This window comes from Oncorhynchus gorbuscha, linkage group LG06, assembly GCF_021184085.1.
Source record: "Oncorhynchus gorbuscha isolate QuinsamMale2020 ecotype Even-year linkage group LG06, OgorEven_v1.0, whole genome shotgun sequence".
NCBI lineage: Eukaryota > Metazoa > Chordata > Actinopteri > Salmoniformes > Salmonidae > Oncorhynchus > Oncorhynchus gorbuscha.
In genome coordinates this window covers 92255916-92276304 of record NC_060178.1, presented here as the reverse complement: position 1 = coordinate 92276304, position 20389 = coordinate 92255916, and the positions used below count along the sequence as shown (strand labels likewise).

Sequence of the window (20389 nt, the reverse complement as noted above, 5' to 3'; positions counted from 1 at the left end):
AAATGTCTACAACATCCCCTTGTTGCTGACGAGGGTGACTTCCAGACAGTGGCAAGGGGATCAATAAACCCATCATCTTCGGGACACACTCGTGACTTGAATGATGCAATTCATATTAAATCATTAAACAAGCATGGCATTCACATTTTGGATTAAGCCCGTAGACTCCTCGCTCATCTTAAATCAACTACATCAGCTATCTATTATTTGTGCCTGGCTGCATGTAACTTTTGGATCGGTGCTATCCGGAATCCTTGGGACGTTCATACTCCTTGAAGTTGAACATGGGTAGGTAAGCGTAATGGTTAGGTAAGCTCTTACGACCCCTACAAGAGTATTGGGACTCGTCTGATGTCGGTACAGCCGATCTGCCGATTTCTGTCTGTACCGTCCAAACAGTTTGGGTTTAACACTAATATGACCCCTCTGTGTAAAGGTGAGACTCGTGTACGAACACGTACATGTTTCTTTGCTCTAGGATACACACAGGCTCACAAGACTCGTCTGAAGGTCCCCCGGTACCAGTCAAACAAATTAATGGAAGTATATATGGAGACTGTTTCGTGACCAAAAAAAAGAATGGTTTCTTTAAAAAACGTAAAAATAAAAACATAAATATTTCCTGATGTTTCTTTAGATTTTTTGGGGGGGAGGTTATCTGTTGTCCCATGTAGTGAATCTGTTATTCAATGCGTTTGTATGGGCTCATAGCAGTAAGGCCAAAGAAAATGTTGAATCAAATCCTTTTTTAATATATTTTTTAGATACTTCAAGGGGTCTTAAAATTCTAAATCAAATAGCAAATTGATCCTTTGTATGACATTCTTAACACAATTCCATATAGCTTTGTAGAACCCCTCCCCTGGCTTAGACATGGCTTAAACTGTTTAGTGCCAACAAATAAGGGGTTAAATACATGTAAAAAATGTTTCCTGATCTTTCTTATATCTTTCAGACAGTGGCGTCCAGTCATTCAGGGCACGTGGGGCAGAGCTCCACCTGTTTGAACCTGTTTGAGCCCCACATTTTTAGCAAAAATTTAAATAATTACATATTTTTTGGAGCTTGTCTATTTTGCATGTTATTTTGGCATTAATACAGTGGGGCAAAAAATATTTAGTCAGCCACCAATTGTGCAAGTTCTCCCACTTAAAAAGATGAGAGAGGCCTGTAATTTTCATCATAGGTACACTTCAACTATGACAGACAAAATGAGAAAAAGAATGAATTTATTTGCAAATTATGGTGGAAAATAGGTATTTGGTCAATAACAAAAGTGTACCTCAATACTTTGTTATATACCATTTGTTGGCAATGACAGAGGTCAAACCCTAAAACACTTCTGTGAGCAGGCCTTTCTAATCGACCTGGCCCGGGTATCCTGGAAGGACATTGACCTCATCCCGTCAGTTGAGGATGCCTGGTCATTCTTTAAAAGTAACTTCCTCACCATTTTAGATAAGCATGCTCCGTTCACAAAATGCAGAACTAAGAACAGATATATCCCTTGGTTCACTCCAGACCTGACTGCCCTCGACCAGCACAAAAACAACTGCAATAGCATCGAATAGTCCCCGCGATATACAACTGTTCAGGGAAGTCAGGAACCAATACACGCAGTCAGTCAGGAAAGCTAAGGCCAGCTTCTTCAGGCAGAAGTTTGCATCCTGTAGCTCCAACTCCAAAAAGTTCTGGGACACTGTGAAGTCCATGGAGAACAAGAGCACCTCCTCCCAGCTGCCCACTGCACTGAGGCTAGGTAACACGGTCACCACCGATAAATCCATGATTATCGAAAACTTCAACAAGCATTTCTCAACGGCTGGCCATGCCTTCCGCCTGGCTACTCCAACCTCGGCCAACACCCCCCCCCCCCCGCAGCTACTCGCCCAAGCCTCTCCAGATTCTCCTTTACCCAAATACAGATAGCAGATGTTCTGAAAGAGCTGCAAAACCTGGACCCGTACAAATCAGCTGGGCTTGACTATCTGGTCCCTCTATTTCTGAAACTATCCGCCGCCATTGTCGCAACCCCTATTACCAGCCTGTTCAACCTCTCTTTAATATCGTCTGAGATCCCCAAGGACTGGAAAGCTGCCGCAGTCATCCCCCTCTTCAAAGGGGGAGACACCCTGGACCCAAACTGTTACAGACCTATATCCATCCTGCCCTGCCTATCTAAGGTCTTCGAAAGCCAAGTCAACAAACAGGTCACTGACCATCTCGAATCCCACCGTATCTTCTCCGCTTTGGTTTCCGAGCCGGTCACGGGTGCACCTCAGCCACGCTCAAGGTACTAAACGATATCATAACCGCCATCGATAAAAGACATTACTGTGCAGCCGTTTTCATCGACCTTGCCAAGGCTTTCGACTCGGTCAATCACCATATTCTTATCGGCAGACTCAGTAGCCTCGGTTTTTCAGATGACTGCCTTGCCTGGTTCACCAATTACTTTGCAGACAGAGTTCAGTGTGTCAAATCGGAGGGCATGCTGTCCGGTCCTCTGGAAGCCTCTATGGGGGTGCCACAGGGTTCAATCCTCGGGCCGACTCTTTTTTTCTGTATATATCAATGAAGTTGCTCTTGCTGCGGGCGATTCCCTGATCCACCTCTACGCAGACGACACCATTCTATATACTTCCGGCCCGTCCTTGGACACTGTGCTATCTAACCTCCAAACGAGCTTCAATGCCATACAACACTCCTTCCGTGGCCTCCAACTGCTCTTAAACGCTAGTAAAACCAAATGCATGCTTTTCAACCGTTCGCTGCCTGAACCCGCACTCCTGACCAGCATCACCACCCTGGATGGTTCCAACCTTGAATATGTGGACATCTATAAGTACCTAGGTGTCTGGCTAGACTGTAAACTCTCCTTCCAGACTCATATCAAACATCTCCAATTGAAAATCAAATCAAGAGTCGGCTTTCTATTCCGCAACAAAGCCTCCTTCACTCACGCCGCCAAACTTACCCTAGTAAAACTGACTATCCTACCGATCCTCGACTTCGGCGATGTCATCTACAAAATTGCTTCCAACACTCTACTCAGCAAACTGGATGCAGTTTATCACAGTGCCATCCGTTTTGTCACTAAAGCGCCTTATACCACCCACCACTGCGACTTGTACGCTCTAGTCGGCTGGCCCTCGCTACATATTCGTTGCCAGACCCACTGGCTCCAGGTCATCTACAAGTCCATGCTAGGTAAAGCTCCGCCTTATCTCAGTTCACTGGTCACGATGGCAACACCCATCCGTAGCACGCGCTCCAGCAGGTGTATCTCACTGATCATCCCTAAAGCCAACACCTCATTTGGCCGCCTTTCGTTCCAGTTCTCTGCTGCCTGTGACTGGAACGAATTGCAAAAATCGCTGAAGTTGGAGACTTTTATCTCCTTCACCAACTTCAAACATCTGCTATCTGAGCAGCTAAACGATCACTGCAGCTGTACATAGTCTATCGGCAAATAGCCCATCCATTTTTACCTACCTCATCCCCATACTGTTTTTATTTATTTACTTTTCTGCTCTTTTGCACACCAATATCTCTACCTGTACATGACGATCTGATCATTTATTACTCCAGTGCCACAGAATTACAATCTGCAAAATTTTAATTATTCGCCTACCTCATGCCTTTTGCACACAATGTATATAGACTCCCCCATTTTTTCTACTGTGTTATTGACTTGTTAATTGTTTACTCCATGTGTAACTCTGTGTTGTCTGCTCACACTGCTATGCTTTATCTTGGCCAGGTCGCAGTTGCAAATGAGAACTTGTTCTCAACTAGCCTACCTGGTTAAATAAAGGTGAAAAAAAAACATGTTTCCTGTAAGTCTTCACAAGGTTTTCACACACTGTTGCTGGTATTTTGGCCCATTCCTCTATGCAGATCTCCTCTAGAGCAGTGATGTTTTGGGGCTGTTACTGGGCAACACGGACTTTCAACTCCCTCCAAAGATTTTCTATGGGGTTGAGATCTGGAGACTGGCTAGGCCACTCCAGGACCTTGAAATGCTTCTTACGAAGCCACTCCTTCATTGCCCGGGTGGTGTGTTTGGGATCCTTGTCATGCTGAAAGACCCAGCCACGTTTCATCTTCAATGCCCTTGCTGATGGAAGGAGGTTTTCACCAAAAATCTCACGACACATTGCCCCATTCATCCTTTCCTTTACACGGATCAGTCGTCCTGTTCCCTTTGCAGAAAAACAGTCCCAAAGCATGATGTTTCCACCCCCATGCTTCACAGTAGGTATGGCGTTCTTTGGATGCAACTCAGCATTCTTTGTCCTCCAAACACGACGAGTTGAGTTTTTACCAAAAAGTTATATTTTGGTTTAATCTGACCATATGACATTCTTCCAATCTTCTTCTGGATCATCCAAATGCTCTCTAGCAAACTTCAGACGGGCCTGGACATGTACTGGCTTAAGCAGGGGGACACGTCTGGCACTGCAGGATTTGAGTCCCTGGCGGCGTAGTGTGTTACTGATGGTAGGCTTTGTTACTTTGGTCCCAGCTCTCTGCAGGTCATTCACTAGGTCCCTCCGTGTGGTTCTGGGATTTTAGCTCACTGTTCTTGTGATCATGTTGACCCCACGGGATGAGATCTTGCGTGGAGCCCCAGATCGAGAGAGATTATCAGTGGTCTTGTATGTCTTCCATTTCCTGATAATTGCTCCCACAGTTGATTTCTTCAAACCAAGCTGCTTACCTATTGCAGATTTAGTCTTTCCAGCCTGGTGCAGGCCTACAATTTTGTTTCTGGTGTCCTTTGACAGCTCTTTGGTCTTGGCCATAGTGGAGTTTGGAGTGTGACTGTTTGAGGTTGTGGACAGGTGTCTTTTATACTGATAACAAGTTCAAACAGGTGCCATTAATACAGGTAACGAGTGGAGGACAGAGGAGCCTCTTAAAGAAGAAGTTACAGGTCTGTCAGAGCCAGAAATCTTGCTTGTTTGTAGGTGACCAAATACTTATTTTCCACCATAATTTGCAAATAAATTCATTAAAAATCCTACAATGTGATTTTCAGGATTTTTTTTCTCATTTTGTCTGTCATAGTTGAAGTGTACCTATGATGAAAATTACAGGCCTCTCATCTTTTTAAGTGGGAGAACTTGCACAATTGGTGGCTGACTAAATACATTTTTGCCCTAGTGTATGTGTCACATATCAGTTTTCAAAAACGATGTAATATATATATATATATAATTGATTTAATAAAGCCGCATACAAACATGGTCTCTTTTTTGTTTTCTTGAGTAAGGCAGCTCCAAAAGGCAGGTGTTTCAGTATAGCTCAGTACTTTCTGTGGTGCTGTGGCAAGCCAGCAGAAAATACGGAGCGTTGTGCCGTGATTGCCTCAGTGTTCTGTCACTCATGGGGACAATACGTCACTGCCTAGTCTAAGTGTAGAGCTCAAAAATTCAAGCCCCTTGGGTGTTGTCATAAAGTTACGTTAGAAGTGCCCATCCAAGAAGTTTCAAGTTCATTGGACAAAGATAAAATGACATCAAATACATTATATATACAGTAGCTTTGATTGGACTGATCATGTCAACATCATACTTTCAAAATCATAGCTGGCAGTCATCATCTTAATCAAGTCGACAGTCTAGTGGAAAATCCTATATAATCCTTGTCATATGAAGATAAATAATTAAGATAAATTATAAATAAAATGTATCGGTGCTCATTGACCATTGGACATAAACATTACACAACAAGTTGGAAATTGCAAATTCAACATTGAGTGGTTTGGAATGAATCAGTGGCTAACTGCAAGCATTGCAAAACAATCATTAGCCTGCTATTCAGTGGAGTGGCTGTGTAATCCCAAGTCTAAGATTAAGGGTCTATATTCCTAGCTTAAAATTATAAACATTTAACATTGACCATGCTGTCAATGAAGCATGATTTGTGCCGCGCCAAAAACAACTGTTAAGTCAGAACTGCAAAATCTGACTTTAGTGAGTTCAAGACAACTGGGATCTTTGGAAAAAAGGAGCTACGACTGGGAAAATGTGTTTTGAACTTTCATCCAACTCTGAATTGTAAATTGGGAACTCTGGCCTCTTTCTAGAGCTACGATCTGAAGATCACTGATGTCATCATGATTCAACTTTTTTTTCCTCCAGGTTCCTAGGTGTCTTGAAATCACTATAAATCCAGAGAATCTCACTTTGACGAAGTTTGATGACAAAATGTGCCCACGAAGGACTGCCGTGCCACCTTTCTGTGAGCACAGCACAACAAGGTGAGTCCAAAAATGTATTTTATTCTGCTGTATTAATGATGTAACATGCCAGGGAGATATGTATACTGTAGCTAAGAAAGTGTATGTACTAAGTGTATGTTGTGTAGTAAACTGTTAGTAGCCCATGTGTCTAATAATTTGGTCTATTTTCACCTCTTAATTTCACCTACTATTCTGACTTGATGGTGCACATGTAGCCTATAACCTGCTTTTGAAAAATGTAATCATCGAATATTGTAAAATCTTTCGTCTGCTTATATGCCTCCTTTATTTATCATATGGTTCTGACTTGGTGTACAGGGAGAACACTGTAAGAACGGCCCATGTTCTGAATTCTGTCATTGTACATTTCAAAAGTGCTGAACAAATAGTTATATTGACTAAGCCCATCCTAGATCGCTCATTAATGTCTTAATTCGAAATGACAGATTGCCTCTTATCCGCTTGTTGTCCCAGTATAGCATAGTTTGTCAATTGTCAGGAGAAACCACATTTGTTTAAGCAAGTCAGCCATATCAGCTATGTTTTTCAAAAGGCAGTAAATGAGGCTGAATGAATTGTTTCGCTGCCAGACAAGGCTCTGCTGTTAGCCAGGTGTAGCAGTGGTAAGGTGTTGGGACTGCTGTTGGGACAGCTTTATGTAGGCCCTAACAGTTTGTGGACACCGTTTGTCACCATTATAGTTAAATTAATGTATTGTTTAGTGTTGCGTTGTGTAGTGGCTTTGCTGGCATGCATCCCAAACATTTATTTTTTCCCCCACCAAGATTTACATGCTAAAATCGCCACTGCTCTCAGATATAGGACAGACACTTCAGAACTAACTTCCTTTAGATGTTTTTAGTTGTTCCATGTCATTCACGTGTTATTCAATTCGTTTGTGTGAGCTAATAGCGGTAAAGCCCCCCCAAAAAATTCAGAAAATATATATTTGTAATACTTTAAGGAGTTAAAACGTTAAATAAAATAGCAACATGATCCTTGGTATGACCTTCTATGGGTTAAGGCTAAGGTTAGGGTAGGGATGTCCCACGACCCCAGATAGGACTGACCATCATTTTTGTTTAGCAGCAGTAGTTACATCTGCGAATGTATCTTGACTTTCTCCGCATGTATACCAATGGCAATCACCACGAGAGCATGTAGGAACTTCTTCATTATAATTCTAAACTAGCTCTTGCACACGCTATTTCTGTCTCCCCCAGCCCTGTCGGTTTCTCCCGTCGACTTATTTAGCCTGGTTTTGTGTTGGGGAGTTGGCAATCAGGTCCATGGACAGTGCGACTTGTTGAGCAAAATAATTTCAGCACCATGGACAGCTCGACCAGAAAGACGCTAATTTGCCCTAATATAGACCTATCCATGTTTCTGCACAGTATTTTTTTAAAGATGAGGTGAGCTTTAATCAGGTTTAAGACATTGCGTGGAATGTGATAGCATATGGTAAATATGCATTACATATAATATAAGGGAATTAATTCCTAAAGGAAAAAGACTACATCGGCAGAACTTTTTTCAGGCATAGAAAATAGCATTTAGTGATGAATATAAAAACGTCTCTGGGTATGATGACACTGTGCTTGGAACGACACCATTGTATGTGTGGACCATTATTCAGTCCAGTGAATAGAAGTATATACTCAACTTAATTTCATTAGCCTACCCATTTTTTTTCTTGTGTAGCCTATGCTACTCATGCTGGCAAAAACAACCACCCTATAACGCTCTCTCTAATCTCATTTGGAAGTTACCATAACCGGAATGTCTGCATCCGTGACCATATTTTGTCCGTGCACAAATTATGAGAAAAAAATGAATTGCTCGGCCGCACAACTCGCCCCATATTTCCTCATGTGCGTTTTGGGCTGTCACAGATTCACCGTCATTGTTTAACAATATATGAATCTCTCTCTCTTCGTCGGAATGCCTCCTCCCCTACTCGCTTTGCGCACCATGCTCTCTCCCATCTCAGGTCTGATTTGCTCACCCGCGCTCAAATAGCTTGTGCAGTTCTATCTCCACCGACTCCCATGCCTGCAACCGCGCTGATGGGTTTGAAAATTGAAGTAGCCTAGTTTTGATAACGTCATGGAGATACTTTTCTAAGAACACCTGTAGAGAGATTGTGCTCTGAGGAACAATTCTGAGGAGGACAATAATCTATATTACATTCAACGATTTATTTTGAAAAAATAACCGAATGATTTTCTATACCTTCATGGATGACGAGAACATTCATGAAAACTCTCACCAACACGGATGGTAGTGTTCTCTAAATTGGATATATGTTTCTGGACTTTTATAATACCAAGACTGTGCGCTCTTCTTCTTCGAGTCTCTTCTTACATGCGCTAGAGAAGCTGAAAGGAAGGGGTGGAAGGACAGCACAATGAGGGGCAAATACTTTATACTGGGTTACTTGTTGGTCAAAGTTATGGCGCTGGTCTGCAAGGCGGACGGAGAACCAGGACAAATGGAGGGCTTTGTCATGATGACGACGTGCAACGGATCCAGGGAGGACGAGGGTGCAAGCTTCTCGGAGCCCCCGCACACGGAGGACAGGTGCCGGGGGTATTACGATGTGATGGGCCAGTGGGACCCGCCGTTCGTTTGTAAAACGGGCGATTATCTGTACTGCTGCGGCACCTGTGGCTTTCGATTCTGCTGCTCCTACAAGACCTCGCGGTTGGATCAGAGCACCTGTAAAAACTACGACACTCCGGTGTGGATGATGACAGGTCAAACCCCGTTTAAGAAAAACGACATTCGGCACGACCCCACCAAAGATAAAACTAATTTAATCGTGTATATCATCTGTGGAGTAGTGGCTATCATGGCACTTGTTGGGATATTCACCAAACTCGGCCTGGAAAAGGCGCACCGACCCCAGAGAGAGAATATGACTAGGTGGGTTTCTGGGGTCCTGCTACCGTTGAGCGTGCCGCGATCTTCTTTGTTGTGCATGTTTTCAAGGAGCTTGCTTGGTGCTCACATGTAGGCTAGAGCGCGCGCCACAATAATATTTGACTCTTGGGTTCTAGCCTCACGCTTGCCAGGTTTATATTTGCAAACTACGATAGGCTAACTCATTCTAATAGCGTTGTCGCTGAAATAAGAAAGCTAGGATATCATCTAAACTTGTTTTTTGTTAACATTATAATACATATAAACCAATCAATGACTTTTACGCGCACAATACACGCTTCTTCAATGGGTAAAAAGTAGCTGTCATCGACAGTTTATTAATTGGACTAGATTGCATAATGTCATCACCTGTGTGGGCTGCTTGCCTGATTCATTCGCAGAGAGCGCGGGGGCGTGTGTCTCTTGCAGTGGATAGCCACATGCTCTCCGCTCCGCAACATGCGCAGGCTATTCCTTTATTTGGAGACCTTTCTCTAACAATGAATCAATAGGTCCTATTCGTCTTCTTTATGAAAATGTCTTACTTATTCACTGAGTTTTATATTTTTCTAATTAATGTGGAACCCGCTCACTCAATCAAACAGTTACATGTAAAAAATCATATGAAAATGTTGCTTTATATGGAAGCAGGGATGCAATATTTTATATTATGTGATCATCTTGAACTAGGTGCCCTGTGCACACAACTGTGCAGCGTTGAAATCAAGCGTTATGCACTGTTCTTCATAGGACATATTTTTCGTTGTCTGTCTGGCTATTTCTTACATCTGGATAAATGGCAATCTCTCTCTCTCTTTCTATCTTTCTCACACAGGGCTGTCCAGAGTGTGTTACCGGTCAGTTGTCCGGGTGAGCAGTTCCACGTGGAGGACACCCTCGCCATGCACGCACAGAACTATGACACAAGGGTCAACAACCTCCGTAAGTTTCACACTTTCGGCCCCTATAGGCAGAGGTTTTTGGTGTTATGGTTGTGGACTGAAGGGTTGGTCATGGAGGCCCCAAACAGACAATAGCAAACATAATGTGGGCAGGTTGCATATTGTACACAGACTCTCAATTAAGCATGTGGTCTCTGTAACGGTATAGGTTGTAGCCCTTGTATCAAAGCCAGGTTTATTTGTTTCAAATGTGGCATTCATTTTATAATCTTAGATGTATTCATGTGGAGGGAAACAAACTGCTTTCTGCTTTGTAAAGCCAGTGATAATTCACTTTTATTTTTGTCCCATGCCTACATGATTCAAGATGTGTAAAAAGGAGGGGAGAGAGATAAATAAAAGAGAGAGAGAGAGAAGAGGAGAGAGAACAACACAGCAGTGTGAATGGCATCTATTTCTGTTGCGTCCTGTGGGCTGCAACCACAGTTATGGGCTTTGTATTTTAACACAGATCAACCAACTCAGAAACCCAGAATAGTCTTAATCTGGAGTATTTAATACACATCTCATGCTGCTGTACTACTGATTCTGATTCCAGTATGATTATATCACCCCAGTTTGTGACTGGATGTGTTTCTACCTAAAAGTTAAAAAATGATCCCAGCACAAAGCAAGTGGCACATCTAAGCCCCCTCCTACTTGAAAGGATGTATTTTAAGACATACTGACTGAGACCATGTGTGTAGCTGACAGTGCTGTTGTTAGTGGAATTTGTCCTATTTTCTTGATTCTATCAAACACAATCAGACTGACACACCTTATCATCCGGTGTGACGGTACTGGGCTCCTAACAGCTCTCCTTCTAATCACTTTAAAGTAGGGCCCTTTGTCTCTGTCTTCTGGGGTGCTAGTTTCTGCTGTCATCGATTTATATCTATAAATAACTGCCACTGATGCTTCGAAGAGGCAGATGTACCAGGTCTACCTGGCAATGAAAGTTTCAGCCTCAAGGGATATTTCCTGGTTAAAAAATGGCTGTACACTGAGTGTATAAAACATTAGGAACTCCTACTCTTTCCATGACATAGACTGAACAGGTGAATCAATGTGAAAGCTATAATCAGTTGTTGATGTAAGTTGTTAAATCCACTTCAATCAGTGTAGATGAAGGGGAGGAGACAGGTTAAAGAAGGATTTTTAAGCCTTGAGACAATTGAGACATGGATTGTGTGTATGTGCCATTTAGAGGGTGAACGGGCAAGACAACAGATTGAAGTGCCTTTGAACAGGGTATGGTAGTAAGTTTGTTAAGAACTGCAACGCTGCTGGGATTTTCACTTTGAACAGTTTCCCGGATATATCAAGAATGGTCCACCACCCAAAGGACATCCAGCCAACTTGACTCAACTGTGGGAAGTATTGGAGTCAACATGGGCCAGCATTTCTGTGGAACGCATTTGACACCCTGTAGAGTCCATGGGGCTATTCTGAGGGCAAAAGAGAGGAGGGTGGAGGTGTGCTCATGTAAGGGTTTTCCTGTGGTGAAGGAGAAGCGGACCAAAATGCAGCATGATGGTTATTCATGTTCTTTAATAAAGGAACTAGACATGAAATAACTAACAAAACAATAAATGTGGAAAACCAAAAACAGTCCTATCTGGTGCAAACACAGAGACAGGAACAATCACCCACAAACACACAGTGAAACCCAGGCTACCTAAGTATGATTCTCAATCAGAGACAACTAATGACACCTGCCTCTGATTGAGAACCATACTAGGCCGAAACATAGAAATACCCAAAACCTAGAAAAACAAACACAGACTGCCCACCCAACTCATGCCCTGACCATACTAAATAAATACAAAACAAAGGAAATAAAGGTCAGAACGTGACAGCTCCACTCAATACCTGGGAGTCCTGGCTGGGGAAATAGTGATTATTAGCAATGTGGAACCCTGCTCCCTGAACCATTTAGTCTTAGGGCTTGTGGGTAACCATGTGGCATGTTATTAACCCCTGTGATCTGATTAGATCCCCAGAGAGGCCCCAAATTGGTTTAGAGGTCTCTATCAGCCATGAGACGGATTTATCATAGAAAGAGGTATGGATGGAGGGATGATGGGGTGGGGGGTAAAAGTGGTGCGGTTCATGTGGAGTGTGGATGTATTACAGTATTTGTCTTGAAGATAAATTAAAGGGAGAAGCTAAATCTTGTGAGATGCCGATTGAGGTGAAACACACTACTGTTCAAAGTTCGACTGTGTACGTCTCTTGTTGATCACATTCTATTTTTAGAGCAGACCATCTATTGATTATAGCTTATGGCCAGATTGCCCTGTTACTGGCAAACATCAATAGATCCCATCTTAGGTGTCCTCACCCAGCTTTGGAGAAAAATGCCCAGGGCAGTTTGTATGGCTGATACTCATAACAATCCCTGTTTCTACAGGGCAATGGCGGATAACAGCTTGGGATTAGCTACTTTCTCCCCCAATAATTTTCTCCAAGCACCTCTTAGTATAAGTTTAAGACAAGACTAGAACAAGAGTTTTGTTCCTAACATTGTTTTGTTTTGACAGCATGTGGGATGTTTTAATGTGTAAAAAACATTTACCATGTATCGCACATGTGAGATGTCTCACAGAACACATCAACAAGTAGCTAATACGTCAGAGCTCAGATCTCATTATGTTATACCCCATGAAGACTGGGGCCTCTGCTACAGTTTAATCCTGAAACAAGCAGCCCTCCTATCCCCTGAAACAAGCAGCCCTCCTATCCCCTGAACCAAGCAGCCCTCCTATCCCCTGAACCAAGCAGCCCTCCTATCCCCTGAACCAAGCAGCCCTCCTGTCCCCTGAACAAAGCAGCCCTCCTGTCCCCTGAACCAAGCAGCCCTCCTGTCCCCTGAACCAAGCAGCCCTCCTATCCCCTGAACCAAGCAGCCCTCATATCCCCTGAACCAAGCAGCCCTCATATCCCCTGAACCAAGCAGCCCTCCTATCCCCTGAACCAAGCAGCCTTCATATCCCCTGAACCAAGCAGCCTTCATATCCCCTGAACCAAGCAGCCTTCATATCCCCTGAACCAAGCAGCCTTCATATCCCCTGAACCAAGCAGCCCTCCTATCCCCTGAACCAAGCAGCCTTCATATCCCCTGAACCAAGCAGCCCTCCTATCCCCTGAACCAAGCAGCCTTCATATCCCCTGAACCAAGCAGCCCTCCTATCCCCTGCTGGGCTGGTGATCACAATTGAATGTAATCTCAAAACTGAATACTTTTTTAGAATTCTTAAAGAACTCAAAATCCTGTGTCTTCAGCATCAAAGACGGAGTGAGAGGTGGAAATAAAGTGGGAGAGAGACACAGAGAAGGCGAGAGGGAGAGAGAGAGAAAGGGAGAGAGAGAGAAAGGGAGAGAGGATGACATGTCAAGACTGCACTGATCCTCTTTGACAATGTCAACAGTTAAATATATTTTGAGTGACAAAAGTTGACATACTGTAGGCAGAATGTAACCTCGTTTACATCTGCGAAGGGCAAAGTGTCATACCAACTATATGAAACCACTGCTGCTTCTGGTAGGATTGCAAAGAAAAAGGCTTTAGTTTTGTCATATTGTCAATCAACCTGAACTCTTGAGGTGGGACATTGAGAGAAACAGAGGATAGAAATGTATTATTGAGAGCCCTAGAAAGAGGGCGGGGTAGGCTTTCCATCCATTGGCTGACTGAGACAGTGATCTGTATTCACAACTCATGTTCACAAAGATAATTACCTGCCTAGCAGTTATAATCTTCCGCTATACATCTCCAGATATGCATTAAGCACTTATTATATTTAATAGGTAATTGCTTGGAGACCACACAGCATGAAGACAGACTCTGTCTGCAAAACAATCTCCACTCTAGAATGACTCTAACCTCATCTACTGTTTATTAATTATGCCAAAATGGATCACCTGCAGTGGTGTGTGTGTGTGTGTTGCGTGTTTGCGTACGTGTGTGGTGTATGTGTGCAAGTGGGGGTGCGAGTGTGTCTAAAATGTAACGCTACTGCTTGGTTTATCAGATCAGACTTTTGCTGAGAGGTACAACTTCACCCTGACCTCTAAGTCACCCGTCACCGAAGACTCGTGTCAGTTCTTATCTGCAACTCTTCCATCCTGACCCCTTCACAGACAGGCATCCAGGAAGCGGCCACAGACAGGCATCCAGGAAGCGGCCACAGACAGGCATCCAGGAAGCGGCCACAGAAAGGCATCTAGGAAGCGGCCACAGACAGGCATCCAGGAAGCGGCCACAGACAGGCATCCAGGAAGCGGCAACAAACAGGCATCCAGGAACCAGCCACAGAGAGGCACAAAGCAAATGAAAAGAAAGAACATTGTAATTTTCCAATCAAGGTGCAGGAACAGGAGCAAGCTAAGGATAAAACAAATATTCAGGGACTCTAGGGAGGACAATAAGAGTTCACATCAAAATAATTATTTATAATAGGCAAAAAACATAATCAATAAAAAATATAATTATAACATGAAATTCCATTGTCCTCCTAAGAGTTTCAAAATGTTTTTTTAATCCATTGGCCTCCAAAGAGTTTCATAATGTTTTTGAATCTACAGCCTGACCCAGGCCCAGACGCGCTCCTCCCGGGCCTCGTTCCTGTGCCCTTGCTTAGGCTAATTACCCTAATGTGGGTCCTCTCAGCAGCACCGGAGATCGATTAGGCCTTGTTCATTAGGGCTGTGGGCCTCCCAGCCTCATCAGATGGATCTGATTGACTAGACACAGTAATCAGCTCATTCAGACACACGGGGAGGTTGGGACTCACTGCTCCTTGGAAGAAATAGAAGTCAAGTAGAAAAGCGAGAAAACAGAAGTGACAAAGTTGAGTAAGGGAAGTAGAATAGCCAAACTGTTGAAATGCTTTCAGAGATCTATCTAAGGATATTTATCATGAAGGTCCCATGTATGTCCTGATTGTCCTCCATCTGACTGATTACTTGGCCTTAATGTATGACTCGGTTCATATGTATAATTGTCCATCTTGTTGTCATGGTGTTATAATAAAATAAGCTGTAAGGAGTCTGTATCTAAGTAGGGTATAATCAGCAGACTTCCCTCTCTCCTTGCACCACCCTGGGGAATACTAATCGGTTCATTTACAGCCATAGACTCAAATCAAATGCTGTACAGGTAATTACTTGTGTGTGTGGATTGGGTCGAACTGAGTGCAAGTGAATAGCCTATCATGTCTTCAAGGTAGCGAGTCATCAGACATTTATACACTATATATATTGATCACACGCACTGGAATATGTTCCGGTCAGCCTCAGAGAACAACATCAACCTATCCGCTGACTGAGTGAGTGCGTTTTATAAAGAAGTGCATTGGAGATGTTGTACCCACTGTGACTATTAAAACCTACCCTAACCAGAAACCGTGGATGGATGGCGGCATTCGTGCAAAACTGAGAGCACGATCCACCGCATTTAACCATGGAAAGAAGTCTGAGAATATGACTGAATATAAACAGTGTAGCCTATTGGTTAGAGCGTTGGACTAGTAACCGGAAGGTTGCGAGTTCAAACCCCCGAGCTGACAAGGTACAAATCTGTCGTTCTGCCCCTGAACAGGCAGTTAACCCACTGTTCCCAGGCCGTCATTGAAAATAAGAATTTGTTCTTAACTGACTTGCCTGGTTAAATAAAGGTAAAATTAAATTAAAATTCCCTCTGCAAGGCAATCAAACAAGCGAAATGCCAGTACAGGGACAAGGTGGAGTCGCAATTCAACGGCTCAGACACGATAAGTATGTGGCAGAGTCTACAGGAATTCACAGACTACAAAAAGAAAACCAGCCACGTCACGGACACCGACATCACGCTTCCAGACAAACTAAACACCTTCTTTGCCCGCTTTGATAATACAGTGCCACCTCCCCTCTCTCTGTGGCTGACATGAGTAAAACATTTGAAGTGTTTTAACCTTCAAAAGGCTGCTGGCCCAGACGGCATCATCTGCCATGTCATCAGAGCATGCGCAGACCAGCTGGCTGGTGTGTTTATGGACATATTTAATCGCTCCCTATTCCAGTCTGCTGTCCCCACATGCTTCAAGATTGCTACCATTGTTCCTGTACCCAAGAAGGAAAAGATAATTGAACCAAATGACTATCGCCCCGTAGCACTCACTTCTGTCATCATGAAGTGCTTTGAGAGACTAGTCAAGGATCATATCACCTCCACCGTACCGGCCACCCTAGACCCACTTTAGTTTGCATACCGCCCCAACAGGTCCACAGACAACACAATCACCATCACACTGCACACTGCCCTATTCCATCTGGACAAAAGGAATACCTATGTAAGAATGCTGTTCATTGACTACAGCTCAATATTCAACACCATAGTACCCTCCAAGCTCATCATCAAGCTGAAGGCCCTGGGCCTCAACTCCGCCCTGTGCAATTGGGTCCTTAACTTTCTGACGGGCTGCCCCCAGGTGGTGAAGGTAGGAAACCACAACTCCACTTCGCTGAACCTCAACACTGGGGCCTCACAAAGGTGCGTTCTGAGCCCTCTCCTGTACTCCCTGTTCACCCACGACTGCGTGGCCATGCATGCCTCCAACTCAATCATCAAGTTTGCAGACGACACAACAGTAGTGGGCTTTATTTCCAACAACGACGACGCAGCCTACAGGGAGGAGGTGAGGACACTCGGAGTGTGGTGTCAGGAAATCAACGTCAACAAAACAAAGGAGAGGACCATGGACTTTAGGAAACAGCAGAGGAACCCGCCTATGGTACACCCACACAAATGGTCCACCCACACAGATAGTGTGGTGAAGAAGGCGCAACAGCGCCTCTTCAACCTCAGGAGGCTGAAGAAATTTGGTTTGTCACCCAACATCCCGACAAACTTTTACAGATGCACAATCCAGAGCATCCTGTTGGGCTGTATCACCGCCTGGTACGGCAACTGCACTGCCCTCAACCACAAGGATCTCCAGAGGGTGGTGCGGTCTGCACAACACATCACTGGGGGCAAACTACCTGCCCTCCATGACACCTACTACACCCGATGTCACAGGAAGGCCAAAAAGATCATCAAAGACATCAACCACCGAGCCACTGTCTGTTCACCACTACCATCCAGAGGTCAAGGTCAGTACAGGTGCATCAAAGCTGGGACCAAGCGATTGAGAACCAGCTTCTATCTCAAGGCCATCAGACTGCTAAACAGCAATCACTAACTCAGAGAGGCTGCTGCCTACATCGAGACCCAATCACTGGCCACTTTAATAAATGGATCACTAGTCACTTTATACAATGCCATTCTAATAATGTTTACATGTACAGTGGGGCAAAAAAGTATTTAGTCAGCCACCAATTGTGCAAGTTCTCCCACTTAAAAAGATGAGAGGCCTGTAATTTTCATCATAGGTACACTTCAACTATGACAGACAAAATGAGAAAAAAAATCCAGAAAATCACATTGTAGGATTTTAAATTAATTTATTTGCAAATTATGGTGGAAAACAAGTATTTGGTCACCTACAAACAAGCAAGATTTCTGGCTCTCACAGACCTGTAACTTCTTCTTTAAGAGGCTCCTCTGTCCTCCACTCGTTACCTGTATTAATGGCACCTGTTTGAACTTGTTATCAGTATAAAAGACACCTGTCCACAACCTCAAACAGTCACACTCCAAACTCCACTATGGCCTGTGGCAGCAACGTCAGCACAATAACTGTTTATCAGGAGCTTCATGAAATGGGTTTCCATGGTCGAACAACCGCACGCAAGCCTAAGATCACCATGTGCAATGACAAGCATCAGCTGGAGTGGTGTAAAGTTCGCCATCATTGGACTCTGGAGCAGTGGAAACGCGTTCTCTGTTGTGATGAATCACGCTTCACCATCTGGCAGTCCGATGGACAAAGCTGGGTTTGGTGGATGCCAGGAGAACGCTACCTTCCCAAATGCATAGTGCCATCTGTAAAGTTTGGTGGAGGAGGAATAATGGTCTGGGGCTGTATTTTTATGGTTCCATTGAAGGGAAATCTTAACGCTACAGCATACAATGACATTCTAGATGATTCTGTGCTTGCAACTTTGTGGCAACAGTTTGGGGATGACCCTTTCCTGTTTCAGCATGACAATGCCTCCGTGCACAAAGTGAGGTCCATACAGAAATGGTTCTTAGAGATCGGTGTGGAAGAACTTAACTGGCCTGCACAGAGCCCTGACCTCAACCCCATCGAACAGGCCTAATCGCCCAACATCAGTGCTCGACCTCACTAATGCCCTTGTGGCTGAATGGAAGCCAGTCCCAACAGCAATGCTCCAACATCTAGTGGAAAGCATTCCCAAAAGAGTGGAGGCTGTTATAGGCTGTTATGGACCAACTCATATTAATGCCCATGATTTTGGAATGAGATGTTCGATGAGCAGGTGTCCACATACTTTTGGTCATGTACTGTATTACTACGCCCATCTACTCTACATCTATATCATTATGATACATGGGGATAAAAATATGAGCATTCCTCCTTTAGTGTCTTTTGAGTAGGTGGGCATCCATAGAATTTTAAGTAAATGTTACAGTGAGTATCATATTGTACAGTTTAATTTATTTGATTTCATTAAGATGTTCACAAACATTAGGATTATGTGTTTAATCTGCTAAAGGGAATTATTTTTTCCAGATGTCCTCTGATTTGAAATGTCTTAAGTTGTAATGTTGACAGCTACGTCACCTGATACTAATACTTAAGGAGGGAAATTGTTATTGATTGAGACTCGGTGTTATGATGCATATGGAATACATCGATATAGCTCATACTGAAAAATACACTTGTCTTGATAACAAAATACACATTTTTCTCCTCTGTCAAAAAATATATTGTAATGAAGGGAGGAACATTTGAGAGAGTCATTCTAACACTATTTAGCATCTGTATGTGGCTATGCAGTAGTATTTAGCTTCCCAAACATGTGCCAGAGTTAGTATTTAGTTGCCCTAACATGTGGCTGTGCTACACAGTAGGAAATCCCCTGTAGTCTCTTGTATTGTTAGAGGTTTCATCATATTTTCACTGAGAAAATTCCATTTGAATATTCTTTCTTTAAAATTACATTACGTTGATAAACGCCTCTGTATGTAGGTTGGCATTGTAAAATTGTATTGTGAAGAAAGGCTATACAGAGTTTTCATGTTGGTTCAAATCTCTGACCCAACAGAACCTCCTGCGAATTATGGTACAATCTCTCTGTACACGGACGGAGATGTTTGGCTGAGAGAGCGAACAGGCTGTTTTGGGTGGGGTGCCCACAGCAACAGATCAGTCATGTCCCAAGGCAATAACCTTACACACACACACTCCCTCAGGACATGCCCTTGGGGCAGGCAGCAGATTCGCTTGGCTAACTGACTAGCGCCACCAGCAATGTCATATTACTGGCAACTGAGAGCACATTTTGTGATGTACCACCACCTTCCCTCTCTCTTAAGGCACCTCTCTATGGAGAGTTGGACCCTTGCTGCCAGCAAGTCTCTAGGCGGGGGACATCTCCCTGTCTGCCTCCTGGGCTCTGGCCCTGCCAGGGGAACTGGGATATGTGGTGGCTGTGAGAAGTGCATCACGGAGCTGGACACATTCACAGGTCTACTGCTGAACTGGTCTGATCTGGTCTATCTATTTAGGATTGCTGTTTACACATACTGAATCCTGCTGCTTTCTGGGGTTTGGTTTTGTCAGACTTTTATAATTAGCTTGCGATGGATTTGAGAAGCATTGATTGTAGGGATTATTTGTAAGTTTATGCTTTACTTTGTTTTGAAGTGGGACCTTTTTGATTGATGTTTTTTATGAACAAGTTGTTTCTTTCATCAGTCGTGTATGATGATAATACCTGCCAGGAAACATGTTTTACAATTAACCCTCTAGAGTCTGATATGCTGACCAGACCACTCGCGCGCCATCGCGCACGTCTTGATTTTGTCCACCCACACCAGGCGTGATCAAGACACAGGCTGAAATATCAAAACAAACTCTCAACCAACTATATTAATTTGGGGACATGTTGAAAAGAATCACACATTTATGGCAATTTAGTTGGCTAGCTTGCTAACCAATTTTGTCCTGGGATATAAACATTGGGTTGTTATTTTACCTGAAATGCACAAGGTCCTCTACTCAGACAATTAATACTCCTTAATGTCAATATGTCTTGTCCATTGCTGTTCTGATTAGAAACCTCCTTTTACTCTCTGTTCCAGACGTTCCAGACGACCAATTTGTAT

The 20389-nt window shown here is 43.6% G+C and overlaps 1 protein-coding gene across 1 annotated transcript in view; it reads left to right on the top strand.

The window, feature by feature from the left end:
* Positions 1–8325: 8325 nt before the first annotated feature.
* Positions 8326–20389, top strand: part of LOC124038763 (protein shisa-9B-like) — an 81269-nt gene continuing 69205 nt past the window's right edge. Inside the window, exons 1-2 of the mRNA XM_046354834.1 lie at positions 8326–9175; positions 10008–10114. Coding sequence (XP_046210790.1) covers positions 8658–9175; positions 10008–10114 — 625 coding nt within the window. The 5' untranslated portion in view covers positions 8326–8657. The remainder of the gene's footprint in view (positions 9176–10007; positions 10115–20389) is intronic.